The sequence below is a fragment of the Alligator sinensis genome, unplaced genomic scaffold, assembly GCF_000455745.1.
Source record: "Alligator sinensis unplaced genomic scaffold, ASM45574v1 scaffold1023_1, whole genome shotgun sequence".
NCBI lineage: Eukaryota > Metazoa > Chordata > Crocodylia > Alligatoridae > Alligator > Alligator sinensis.
The window spans coordinates 117,947-129,900 of NW_005842373.1; the positions used below are offsets into that span (position 1 = coordinate 117,947).

The 11,954-nt window shown below is 59.9% G+C and overlaps 3 protein-coding genes across 10 annotated transcripts in view; all 3 read left to right on the forward strand.

The window, feature by feature from the left end:
* TAZ (tafazzin) overlaps positions 1-1,920 on the forward strand; it is a 7,860-nt gene extending 5,940 nt beyond the window's left edge. For 2 of the 7 annotated variants that reach the window (XM_025210790.1, XM_006029324.3), the window contains 6 exons: positions 33-113; positions 373-414; positions 491-553; positions 645-697; positions 917-994; positions 1,152-1,920. In XM_025210790.1, coding sequence (XP_025066575.1) covers positions 33-113; positions 373-414; positions 491-553; positions 645-697; positions 917-994; positions 1,152-1,253 — 419 coding nt within the window. In that variant the 3' untranslated portion in view covers positions 1,254-1,920. Of the gene's footprint in view, positions 114-372; positions 415-490; positions 554-644; positions 787-916; positions 995-1,151 lie in introns of those variants that run through there. The other 5 variants (XR_003095402.1, XM_006029325.3, XM_014522567.2 and 2 more) reach the window with 5 other exon arrangements.
* Positions 1,921-2,651: 731 nt separating this feature from the next.
* ATP6AP1 (ATPase H+ transporting accessory protein 1) lies at positions 2,652-8,335 on the forward strand. 2 transcript variants are annotated; one of them, XM_025210788.1, is made up of 10 exons: positions 2,652-2,883; positions 3,162-3,288; positions 4,008-4,082; positions 4,221-4,414; positions 5,176-5,216; positions 5,344-5,429; positions 5,729-6,024; positions 6,135-6,184; positions 6,293-6,528; positions 6,931-8,335. In XM_025210788.1, exons 1-10 carry the CDS (start codon positions 2,792-2,794, stop codon positions 7,138-7,140), a joined length of 1,407 nt encoding a protein of 468 aa, XP_025066573.1. In that variant the 5' UTR covers positions 2,652-2,791; the 3' UTR covers positions 7,141-8,335. The 2 variants fall into 2 exon arrangements, with proteins under 2 accessions (XP_025066573.1, XP_006029388.1); XM_006029326.3 differs by having other exon boundaries at positions 5,783-6,024.
* Positions 8,336-9,125: 790 nt separating this feature from the next.
* Positions 9,126-11,954, forward strand: part of GDI1 (GDP dissociation inhibitor 1) — a 6,159-nt gene continuing 3,330 nt past the window's right edge. Inside the window, 7 exon segments of the mRNA XM_006029327.3 lie at positions 9,126-9,170; positions 9,715-9,822; positions 10,093-10,192; positions 10,409-10,534; positions 10,584-10,598; positions 11,103-11,199; positions 11,201-11,281. Of these exon segments, the coding sequence (XP_006029389.2) occupies positions 9,126-9,170; positions 9,715-9,822; positions 10,093-10,192; positions 10,409-10,534; positions 10,584-10,598; positions 11,103-11,199; positions 11,201-11,281 (572 nt within the window).

Below are 11,954 nucleotides of genomic sequence, written 5' to 3' on the forward strand. Positions count from 1 at the left end.
CCCCCCCAATTCCATGACTGCTCCTCCTGTAGGTGATGGTGTGTACCAGCGGGGTATGGACTTCATCTTGGAGAAGCTGAATCGGGGAGATTGGGTCCACATCTTCCCTGAGGGTAATAAGGGTCTAGGGGGAATTCGAGGGGGCAAGGGGCTGGGGTGCTGGAGGTGCAGTCAGGGACCTGCCCTGGGAGGTGGAAAGTTAGGGTGCTCCCTGTAGGAGGGTGTGGGAGGGCTGGGGGTAGTGGGGGGGTGGTGCATGGGGCTGGATGGGGTGGCTGGAGAGAGAAGGGGGATACCCCTAAGAACTGGTTCTGGGGGGCAGCAGATTGGGGGCCCTTCAGTCCCCCTCAACCTACCTCCCCCTCTCCATAGGGAAGGTGAACATGAGTCATGAGTTCATGCGCTTCAAGTGGGGTAAGTGCAGGGACTAGGGTGGGTGGAGGGCAGCCAAGGGCTGGGCACCCTGACCTCTGACATCAGATCCCTGCAGGGATTGGGCGCCTGCTGGCAGAGTGCCGCCTGCACCCTATTATCCTGCCACTGTGGCATGTAGGTGAGTTGGGGGGTGGCATCTGGCTCCCCTCACACCCCAGGACCTCATGGGGACCTAGGGGGCACCTTTTAACCCCTTCATTTCTGGGTAGGGATGAGTGATGTGCTGCCCAACACCCCCCCCTACATGCCCCGCATTGGGCAGGTGAGTGCTGGGCTTGGACACCTGGGTTCTCTAGGGTGTGAGAGCTAGCGGCGCTGGGAACACAGACGGCAGGGTTCTCTGGGAGAGAGGTAGGGGCTGATGGGTCAGAGCAGGGGGCCTGGGAACCCCAACACCTGAGTTCTCTGGACGGACCAGGCTCAAGGGGGTGGGAGCACTGCCCTCACTGCCCCCCTGTGTGCGCATGCTGCCCCTCCCCAGCGGATCACTGTTCTTATCGGGCAGCCATTCAGTGTCCGGCCCATCCTGGAGACCCTCCGGACCCAGAACAAGTCAGCGGTGAGTGAATTTGTGGTGGGGAGGCCCTCTGAGCCCCAGAATGGTGGCTGCAGCCTTGCTTGTGGGGAGGGGGGAACGGGATGGACTCAGTTCCCTGGGGGGTGTCTCAGGGAATGCTGGGCACAGCTAGGTTCTGACCACCCCCTGCCTCCCCCAGGTGGAGATGCGCAAGGCACTGACTGACTACATCCAGGATGAGATCCGGAGCCTGAAGAGCCAGGCTGAACACCTACACCAGGCCCTGCAACCCCCCTGGTAGTGCAGAGGGGGTGGGGGGCACTCCTACATCAGACCTGCCCAGTTTCCCCCATGGAGCCAGCTAGGTTCTAGCAGAGGGAGCAAGCTGCCCGGGGGCATAATAGGAGAATCCTGTGCTGCTTCCATCTGCTGTACCCTGAGGGATGATGGGAAGTTTTCCCCTGGGAGGCTGCTGCAAGGGGTGATAGGAGCCCCCCATGCTGCTGTTACAAGGGATGGTGGGAAAATCCCTCCTTTCCCCTATTTAATTACTGCAGGGAGGTCCTGATGGTTTGTGGGGACTGTGCCCCTAGCCCAAAGGATGGAATACTTCTCCCCTCCCCTAGAACAGGACTCCTAACCCCCTGCATTCTGGACCGCTTCCCCTTTTAATCAGGACAAATACCTTAAACTTGGGTACCCTGGGGGCTCTGATCACTGTCCTCCCTACAGTGTTTGCAAAGTATTCTGGGTAATGGGGGTGTATTTCCCTCCCCCAAAACTTGTCCCTCTCAATAAGGTTGAAGCCCCCCTAAAGTAGGGAACGGACTTCTGTGCTGTCCCCCAGCTTCCTGTAGGGTCTGAGGACTGCAGCCCACTCCAAGCTCCGTCTCCTTTTGTTTTTATAATGTGAATTTTTCCAATAAAAGAAAAAGCTTTCCCCCCCACCCTACCCCCCTGTGAGACTGGAGGCAGGGAAGGGGCTGGGGTTAGAGCTTGGGTTGGGGTGTGGGGGGAGAGAGCAGGGCTGAACAGGATTGGGGCGGGGAGGGTAGGTCTCTGCCCACATTGACTCGGCCCCTGGGTTGGGAATTTTGAAGGCTGTGTCCTGGAAGGCGCAGGGACTCGGCTTATAGGTTGAGGTTAAAGAGGAGAGGCCCTACTGTGGGCGGAGCTCCGGGACCCAGGGGCCGGGGCCTTAGGACGCCAGGCGGGGGACTGATGAGAGCGAAGCCTCAGGGGCGGGTACTCAAGGAGGGGCGGGGCGGCCCTAAGGGGGAAGGAGGGCTCTGCAGGGGGTGGAGCTTTGGGACATCCACGCTGTTTGCAAGATGCTTCATCATTGGCTGGTGGAAGCGAGGCCCTGTCTCCTATTGGCTCAGTCTGTCCTGCGTCCTATTCTGCCAGTGGCTAATGGTCCGCATCGCATGCCTTCGTTCTCATTAGCCGGCTCCCATCTTCATTCCTTCGGGGCGCGGGCGGGACGTTAGTCGCCCGCCGGGCTATGATTGACCAGCTGGCATCCCCCCGGTCTGAGCGCGGCCTCCCTCCGCCACCCGCCCCACCTGCGGTTGGGTGGCAGGTTATATCGCCGTTCGACCTCACATTGGCCAACTGCTGCGCGTCTCGCAGTCCTATAGGCTCCCATAGCCCTCTCCCTTTTGGCTGCCCAGAGCCTTCCCATTGGCTCCTTCTTTCCCATTGGTCGGCGGCTCAGGGAGGCGGGTGCTGTGTTTCCATTGGTCATTGGCGCGGAAAGGGGCGGGTCCCACGCTCTAATTGGCAGCCGTGATCATACGAAGACCGGTGGCCGGACGCTGGCAGGGACTGCGCTTTAGGATGGCGGCGGCTCTGGTTCTGTTGCTGGCGGTGCTGGCGCCCGGGGCGGCGCGGGCTGACCAGGTCCCGCTCCTGGCCTGGTCCAGCCGCAGGTTCGGGGTGGCTTGGGCGTGGGGGTAGGAAAGGGTTGAGCTGGAGGTAGTAAGGCCGTGAGGGGGGAGAGGGAGGGAGTAGAAAAGGGTTGATCCGCAGGGTAGGAGGTAGCTGGGGGCCAGGAGAAGTGGGGGCTGCGAGGGTGTTGTGGGCGTACCTGAGGTCTGGGAGGGGCCGGGGAGGAGAGGAGGTGCTGAGGGGGTCTGTGATGAGGCTGAGGTTGCAGGTATGAAGGGATTAAAGCCCCAACTGCCTCCTTAACTGCTCTCCCCCGCAGTAAACTGTGGCCCCCTGCGACTATTGGCTCCGAGGGCCATGTGGTGACTGAGCCACAGCTACAGGCCTTGTTGGGTCCTGCCTTGGACCAGGGGCCTCACAATGTCCTACTCTTCCTGCAGGAAAAGGTGGGCTCCCCCATGTCTCTCTGGAACCCCCCCAAACCCCTGGGGATCCTCTCAGACCCCTGCTGTCCTGTCCTTGGCGGGGAGAAAATTGGGGCGATTGCCCTGGGCCGCACGATGTGGGGGGCCCTGTGGAGCCGGGTGGAGTGGTGTGGCACATCTGTGCTGCTGCTTGCTTCACATCTGGCTACCCAGCATCCCCCCTTGGCTGCCGAATCCAGCGTGTCCAGCTGCTTGCTGCCCTGCGCGCGTGGTGCCCCCCCCCAGCTACTGACTTTCTTGCATCGGGGGCAGGGCCCTGCACCCTGCTCAGGTTGTTTCTGCCTGGCCCTACCCCACAGCTCTCTGAGCTCTCCCAGCCCCCTTTCCAGCACAGCCTCTCCTAGGGTTACCTCTTTTCCCCCCCAGCAGCCCCCCTCCTTGCCTTTGTGGGGTCTAAGGTGGCCCCAGTTTCCCGGTGGGGGCAGGCGGAGGGTTGTGGCGTTGGGCGTATCTGCCTCATCCTTAAAAGAGGAAGGGAGTCTAGTCTGCTCCCCTTCCCCCATTGCTTGTCTGGTCATATGACCCGTGACCGTGACAGTCTCTCCTCCCTGTGACCCTGCCTCTCCCCCTTACCCTGCCCCTTACCCTCACTTACTCATCCCCCCCCACAAGTCATTCTCTCCATGAGGGAGTTGTGTGTAAGGGAGCCCCTCAATTCACTTCCTTCCTGTACCCCACAGCTGAGCGTGGAGGACTTTACGGCCTATGGAGGAGTCTACGGCAACAAACCAGACAGTGCCTTCCCCAACTTGGAGGTAAAGGAGTAGGCGGGGCCTTTGGGTCAGGAGTGAGGGACACCATGGGGATATGGGGGTCCCATGGGTTGGGAGTGAGAGGCTGTTGGAGTGAGATTGGGGTCCCTGCCCCCCCTTCCCTCTCCATCTCCTCTCCAGGGGGCGCTGTCAGATGCAGGCTCAGCGCTCGTGCTGCCAGCGGTGGCAGGGGAAGCTGCGGGGGCAGTGCCGTTGCTGCTGCGGGAGCACCTAGGGGCCGGGCCCCTTCACGTCGACCCCCCGACCCTGCGCCAGCTGCGTCTTAATGCCAGTGTCCCTGCCCTGCTGCTCGTGCGCCTGCCTTATGCTACTGGGTATGTACTCTACAGCCAGCCAAAGGGCCCCCCTCGGATCTACTGGAGTCCCCCCATGGCCAGCTTGAACCAACCCAGATCTTCGCAGTCAGTTTCTGCACCCCCCACCCCATCAATGTAATCTTTCTTAACCTATCAGAAATCCACCCCCAGGCTTCGCCTCCCCTGCCACACATGCGCGCAGACACGCACACACCCCTGAGTGCTCAGCCAGCTTGTGGGCCCTCCCCTACCCAGGACTCCGCACACGTTGCCCACACTTTACTCAAGTCAGTTTGTACTTCTACATCTCTCCCAGGCCCCTTAGATGTTCCCCACAGCATTGCAACCAACCTCAGCTCCATAGACCCCACCACAAACCTGTGCTCTCATGATCCACCCCTCCTATGGCCAGCCTGAAGCCATGCAGTCTCCCCACAGCCAGTATGTGCTTCCAACACCCCCTCCATCTACCCCCAAAGCCAGTCTGTCATCCCTCCCACCTATAATATCTCCGTAGCTCCGTCACAGTGCCCCAGGGCCTCTCTTCAGCTAGTTTGCACCACTTGGATCTTCTGGCTGGCCTATACCTCCCAGCCCTGTCCTGTTTCTCCTTTGGCTGCCCTTTGTCCCTGGGGAGGTGCTGACCTCCCCATGTGCCACCTCCCGTTTTCTGGGTCTCGCCCCCCAGGAGAACACTGACCCCCTCACCTCACCACAGCAGTCAGGGTTTGTGTGAGGCTGGAGGGAGTTGCTGATCCTCTGCACTGTACTCCCCTCAGGTCCAGCCTTATGGCCCCCAAGGAGGTGCTGACAGGCAATGGTGAGTCCGTACTCCTCCAGCCTTGGGGTAGGACAGGGGAGCTGAGGGGATTCTGGGAGCAGCTGGGGTGTTTGGAGGAGTAGGGGGGGCTAGGGATTTCCTCCCTTTCACAGCTCTGCCGCCTTAGATGAGGTGATCGGACAGGTGCTCAGTGCCCTGAAGGAAGAGGATGTGCCCTACATGGCCCTGCTGACAGCCCCACGCCCCTCACGGGTATGTACCCTCCCCAGATTCAGTCCTCACCATTGCATGGCATGTCCCAGGGTCCCTCTTCTTGCACAAAGGGGTGATAACCCAGGCATCTGGGGTGCCAGCATCACCCCTGCCAAGAGTGGGAGAGAACTCAGGTGTGTGGGCTCCCAAAGCATGTGGGTGTCTTCCTCTCGCTGAGTTCTGGGAAACAACCGAGGAGTGCTACCCCCACACTTCTGAGCCCTGCCCCTACAAACTGCTGGGAGAAAGAGAGCCAGGTCATCTGGGTCCTCACTTCTGACTGCTGTCCCCATCCTCAGCACGAGTGCTGGGAGAGAACCCAGGCATCCAGCTCTGCCTGCTGCCTCCCACAGGTGCTGCGGGAAGTGTTGGGCACAGTCCCTGGGCCCCTGGGGCGGCAGCTGCTGGAGACGGGGCCGGAGCCGGTGTACCCCCCCCTGCAGTTCCCATCTGGCGCCTTCCCCCTCCTGCTGTTCTGGGCCCGGAACCTGTCAGTGGCGCGAGATGGGGTTTGGCGGGACCTGACGGATGCCACCTTTGGCTCCCATGCCACTGTCAACCTGTCAAGATCCAGTTGGGGCCCCACTGAGGCCAGGTGAGGGATATCCGGGGGGGGGGGCTGCAGGTCAGGAGTGAGGGGCAACATCCAGCCCTTCCTCTGAGATGGTGTCTTTACTCTCCCTTTTCCATTTACGCCCCCCCCAGGCTGGTGCTGAGCTATAAGGAGGTTTTCAATAGTTCTCTGACCATCACGTGAGTATTGAGGCAGCTGGGGAGCACTTCCTTGGCCTGGTTTTAGGGGGAGGCGGTGGGGGGAGGGGGCATGGGGGTGTGGAGGGGCGAGTCAGGAGTGAAGGGCACTGCTCACATGACCAACAAATGGTTCCCGGTGTCCGGCCGGAACTGGTCGTCACTGGAGTGGGTGGAGATGGTGGAGGGCGGGGCAGCGGCACCAGTCACCTTCAATGCCTCGGGGGTCTCAGTCCCAGCCCTTTACTCCTGGCGCTGTGGCCTCCTGGGCACCATGGGGCTGCTCACACCCCGCACCCGTCCCGACCCAGCTGCTGCCCACTGGCAGCTGCTGCTGCATGACATCCAGGTGCCCAGATGCCTGGGTTCTCAGACGGCTGGGGGGAGCCTGGGTTCTCTGGGTGGGGAGTGTGGCCTGGGGGTGAGAGCCCAGGCAGTTGGGTTCTCTGGGAAGGGAGAGGGCTTGGGGGTGACAGCAGGTTGCTGGGTGCTTGGATGCCTGTTTCTGGGTGGGGTGAGAGCAGGCACTGGGGAGAGTTATCTGGGAACCCAGATGCCAGGGTTCTCTGAGGGCGGGGGGGGGCTGTGGGTTAGCAGTGGGGTGTCTGGATGCCTGGATTCTCTTGTGGGTCAGAGTGGTGGTAGTTAAGGCCCCAGATAACTGGGTTTTCTATGGGCTCTGGTGGGTTCTGGGAGCCTGGACATCCGGGTTCTGTGGCTTTACCCCTCTATTCCCTGTTCCCTTCTCCAGCTACAGGCGTTCAATGTGACAGGGCGGCGCTTCTCCTACGCCAGTGACTGTGCTGGGTTCTTCTCTGCACCTGTATGGATGGGGCTGCTCCCAGGTGCTCTCCTGGCTGCTGTCCTGGCCTATGGGCTGCATATGCTACTGGGCCTGCGTGCCATGGACCGCTTTGATGACCCCAAGGGGCCCTCTATTGCTGTGCCCCAGACTGAGTAGGAGTCTGCTGTACCCATCCAACCCTGCCCTGGGTTCCCTGACTCCCCCTCCCCCCTTCTCCTGTGCCAAAGTACTTGTAGCCTGGCACTGGGGTCCCTGAGCTCTCCTTAGCTTGGGGTCCCTGATCGTCTTCCTAACACCCCAGCCCTTCTTCATCTTGCTCTGGGATCTGTGCCCCTTTGCTGCTCTGTCCTGGAGTATCTGGTTCCTGCCTCTCAGCACTGGGGTTCCTGAACCCCTTGAGCTCAGCTCCGGGGTCCCTGATTACCCTCCAGCTGCTCCCAGTTTGGGCCTGGGGTCCCTACATGCCCTCCCCCCAGCTTAGCAGTCAGGGGTTCCTTTTCCCCTTCAGGTGCAGTCCCCGATAAACTTCTTCCTCAGCAGCCCTAGTCTGGCTTTAGCATTCCTGATACCCTCCCAGTATTCCCTGCCTGGGCCTGGGGTTCCTATCACCCCTCCCCCCAGCAACCATCACTTTAACAGTGGGGTTGCTATTGCCCTTCAGTCCAGCTCTGGGATCCCTGATTTTTTTTTTTTTCCCCCTTCAGTAACCCTAGCCTGGCCTTGCTCCCCTCAAACACCCCTGGCCCAGCACTGGGGTCTCTGCCATCCTTCAGCCCAGGTTTGGGTCTGTCCTTGTGTCCTGTGTTGTTGTCCATGTCGTTTTTTTTTTCTCCCCCCCCTCCCAGCAACCATAGCTTTCTTCTGGGGTCCTTGCTCTCTGCTGCATCCTAATCCTGGGGTCCCTCAAACCCCTCCCCACCCCAGCTCCTTACTGTTGTTCCAGGTGGGGCCTTGACCCCTTTCTTCCTCAGTGATCCTACACCCTCTGCCCCTGCCCTTCCAACTGTGTCCTGGGCCTGTTGCTGTCCTTCCCACCTCTGGGCACCTATGAGCCCTGTAAGGAACCTAGGTGTCCTACCTCTTCCAGCCACAGGCTTCTTCCTCCTTAAGTGATAGGGGGACAGGGTGGTCACCCCAACCCCTACACCATCCCTTCTGCTCTGGGGGGCTAGACCCCCCTCATCTGTAATCTGCCCTTGATCCAGCTGCTAGGGGGGGCCCCTCTCCTCAGGTCACCCTCAGACCTGCCCCTTCCCAGTTATTTATTGCATCCTTGTCTCTGTTTGGGGGTCCCCACCCCATTTCCCTGTGTGTGTGGGGGAGGCACCCTAATAAATGGGGTCTGGTTGTAGTCTTGCTTCTGCCTGTTTTTTTGCGGGTAGGGGGAGTGCAACCTCCCAGTAGCGGGTCTTGGGCCTAATTTATCTGGTGGAAGGGTCATGCTGCTCATGGTTGTGGAGAGCTGCGATATTGCCTTGGTGCCGTGGAGGGGGTCGGAGCCCACCAAATAGGGGACTTTGGTGCCGGGACTTAGTTTCCACTCCTTCCCGGCAGCAAGATGCAAATGAACCCGGCTGGGGGCGAGTCAGAACTCTTCCGCCGGTTGGATGGATGCCATGTAATTTCACTTCTCTTGAGCTGGAGCTCTAGGTGACATGGCACTATTTTGTGCGGCGGAAGGATACTGCAACTATGGGTCCCACCTTCAGGTGTGGTGGACTCAGCAAGAGGAAAAATATCGATCGCCCACCCTGAGGCAGTGAGAGACGCACCGGCCCTTGGCTGAGGGGTTCTATTAATGGGCGGAGCGATACCTATGCTTGGATGGAGTTATTGTTCAACCCCCTCTACAGTGGAGGCGATTGTGGGGTGGGGTAGAACGGGACACAGGACTGGTGGCCTACTTTTTTTTTTTTTTTCAGCAGAGAGGTTTTTCTGGACACTAACTTTCTCCTCCCCATTGGCGGAAGAATCCGCAGCAGGGAGTTGATTCTCCCTCGCTTTCCAGTGGTGGAGCGATTCGTGCTGACACTTGTACCTACGCTCCCCTTCGGTGGCGGAGGAATCCTTGGGGGTGCTGCGCACAGTAGTTGAGCCAGAACCTGTTTCTATGGGAGGGGTGGTGATTAGAATTGGGTGCCATGGGCGAGGCCTACGACGTGATCGTGCTGGGCACCGGCCTGACGGTGAGGCCCGGGATGCCGTCTCCTGCACCAGTGCAGCCCCCCCACCCCCAGCATGCACAGTCACCCCGTGTTGCAATGCAGCTCCTTTCCCATGCATGAGGCGCCCCCACATGCACTAGCCCCCAACCCTGTAGTGCGCCCCTTTCCTATCAGCAGCCCCCGGCCTAAACCCCAGCTCCAGCCCCCCCAGAATTTATAGCCCCCAGCCTGAGGCACCGTGAAACATCCTTGCATCCAAGCAACACAGTCCCCTGAAGGCAGCTCACCCCCATCGCTAGAGCTGCTCCTCGATCTCTTGATAACCCCCCATAATGCACTTGTGGGGACACCCCCAATTGCCCTCCCATCGCTGCCTCTCCCCCAAGCTGGGCTTCCTGTTGCACCCCCAAACTCAGCCCTTCCCCTCCACAAGCCACTCAGGATGGGGGTCCTTGTCCCTGCCCAGTGGCTTCCCCCCATTAAGGCCTCAGTTCTGCCCTCCCCCCCCAAACTTTCTGGTATAGGGTGGGGTGAGGGCCCCCCTAAACTCTACCCCCCACCCTAGGAATGCATTCTCTAGGGGATCCTGTCGGTGAATGGGAAGAAGGTTCTGCACATGGACCGGAACCCATACTATAGGGGCGAGAGCAGCTCCATCACCCCTCTTGAGGAGGTAACAGGACCTTCCAAACCCTCAGGCCTGGAGTTGGGGCCCCACCATTGGCTGGAGCATGGGGAGGAAAGGGTGCACAATGGGGGAAGGTAGAGATTGTGGGTGGCTTGAGCCCCGGGAGGAAAGAAGTTGGGATCCAGGGGCTGTTGGGGTTGGACTGACTTGGGGGGCTGCTTTTGGGCAGATGGGGAGTTTTGGGTGGGAGGTGGCTGGTTGTGGGAGGGATGTGGCCAGCAGGGTGGGTGCTGACTGCTTCCTCTTCCTCTCCAGCTGTGTAAGCAATTTGGGGTCCCTGAGGGACCCCCCGAGTCAATTGGGCATGGCCGGGACTGGAATGTCGACCTTATTCCCAAGTTTCTCATGGCCAATGGTGAGTGCGGGACTCCAGTATCAGGGTGGAGGATCCCAAAACTGGGGGGGGAACTGAGCAGGTTTCTCAGAGTTCTGGGGGGCTTGCTCCCAAAACAGTGGAGGGGGTAAGCAGGTCCCCAAATCCAAAAGATGTGGAGAGGGGTCCTGAAATCAGGCTGTATGTCTATCTGTCGTTCCCCCATCGCCATCTGTCCACCCACCCCTCAACCTCCAGGCCAGCTGGTAAAGATGCTGCTGTACACAGAGGTGACACGATATATCGATTTCAAGGTGGTCGATGGCAGTTTTGTTTACAAGGGTGGCAAGATCTACAAGGTGCCATCCACTGAGACTGAGGCCCGTACCTGCTGCCCTGGTACACCAGGGTTAATGGGACCCCCAAGGCCAAGGCTCTCTTGCCTCCAGTAAACAGCAGGAACCCCGCAGGGGCACCCCAAGACTGGCACCAGCATGCAAGAGGTTAATACGACCTCTGGCCACTCCCCCCAGACTGAGGCCTTCACCTCCAGGGAGCACTGGGGATTTCCGCCCCACTCCAAGCACCTGCCATGGCAGGCAAGGTCCACATTATCAGGGAGATCTGTCTTCTTATATTGGCTGTGGCACTGCAAGGGTTATCAATCCTCATTTATAGGTTGCAGTGTGGCAGAGCTAACAGCTAATGCTCTCTGAAGTAAGCTGTTGTGTGGCAGGTCTCAGCACCCCCCAACATATATTTCTTGTGGTACTGCAGGGGTTAGTGCTCCTTCCCCTGCTACCTTAGATTCTGGAATTGCAGGGGTTAATGTCCCGTCCTGGGACATCCCATCCTGGCACTGCCCCCTCCCCAAGTGCCCTGGCTGCAATACTGCGGGGGTTAAGCCCCCCCCAGTTGAATGTCTGCCCCTTCCTCCCCCTGGCTGGGACAGACCTCATGGGCATGTTTGAGAAGTGGTGCTTCCTGGTGTTCGTGGCTGGCTGTGAGGAGGATGACCCCGCAACCCTGGAGGGACTTGACCCCCTCCTGTGGGCTCTACGCCCACTTTGATTTGGGCCCAGATGTAGTTGACTTCACCGGCCACGCCCTGGCCCTCTACCAAACAGAGGAGTGAGTGATGGGTCTAGGCTCTGCCCCCGGCCCTACCCACTGCTCCCAGGCCCCGCCCAGAGCCATACCTTGACCACATACTGCACTGCACTGCACTGCACTGCACTGACATGTGAGTGACAAGTCCTGGCCCTGCCCACCGCTAGACCCTGTCCATGGCCTTGTCTGCCTTTACTGTGTCAAGTGAGTGATGGATGGGGCCCCACCCATAGCCACACCCTGTTTCTTTCCTGCGCTGAGCAAGTGACAAGACCTGCTGCCTAGGTACAGGCCCCATCTACAGTCGCAAGGCCACATCCATAGCCGTGTAATAATCCTTTACCACATCAACGTGCATAGGCTCTAACTTCTAGGCCATAGGTCCCGCCCATAGCCATGTCCTGGCCCTCTACTGCGCTGAGTAGGTGACAGCCCTTGGCCCCACCAGGCCACAGCCCCAGGCCCTGTCCATGGCCTTGCCCTGGTCCTCTACTTCTGCACCAAGTAAGTGACAGTGCCCTGGTCACTCTCACAGCCCCTAGGCCCCACCTCCTGGCTAACAGGTCATGTCCTGGCCCTCTACTGCGCTGATGAGTGAGTGACAGGCAGCAGTCCTCAGGCCATGCCCTAGACCTTTCATGGTGCCCCTCACTCCTGACCTGCAGGCCCCCCCCCCATCACCCCCTCCGGCCCC

Excerpts from the sequence above, each read along its gene's own strand:
- ATP6AP1 (XM_025210788.1), top strand. The coding sequence starts at position 2,792 with ATGGCGGCGGCTCTGGTTCTGTTGCTGGCGGTGCTGGCGCCCGGGGCG. Across the intron at positions 3,289-4,007 it reads TACTCTTCCTGCAGGAAAAG|CTGAGCGTGGAGGACTTTAC; the intron begins GTGGGCTCCCCC and ends TGTACCCCACAG. Across the intron at positions 5,217-5,343 it reads GGAGGTGCTGACAGGCAATG|ATGAGGTGATCGGACAGGTG; the intron begins GTGAGTCCGTAC and ends CTGCCGCCTTAG.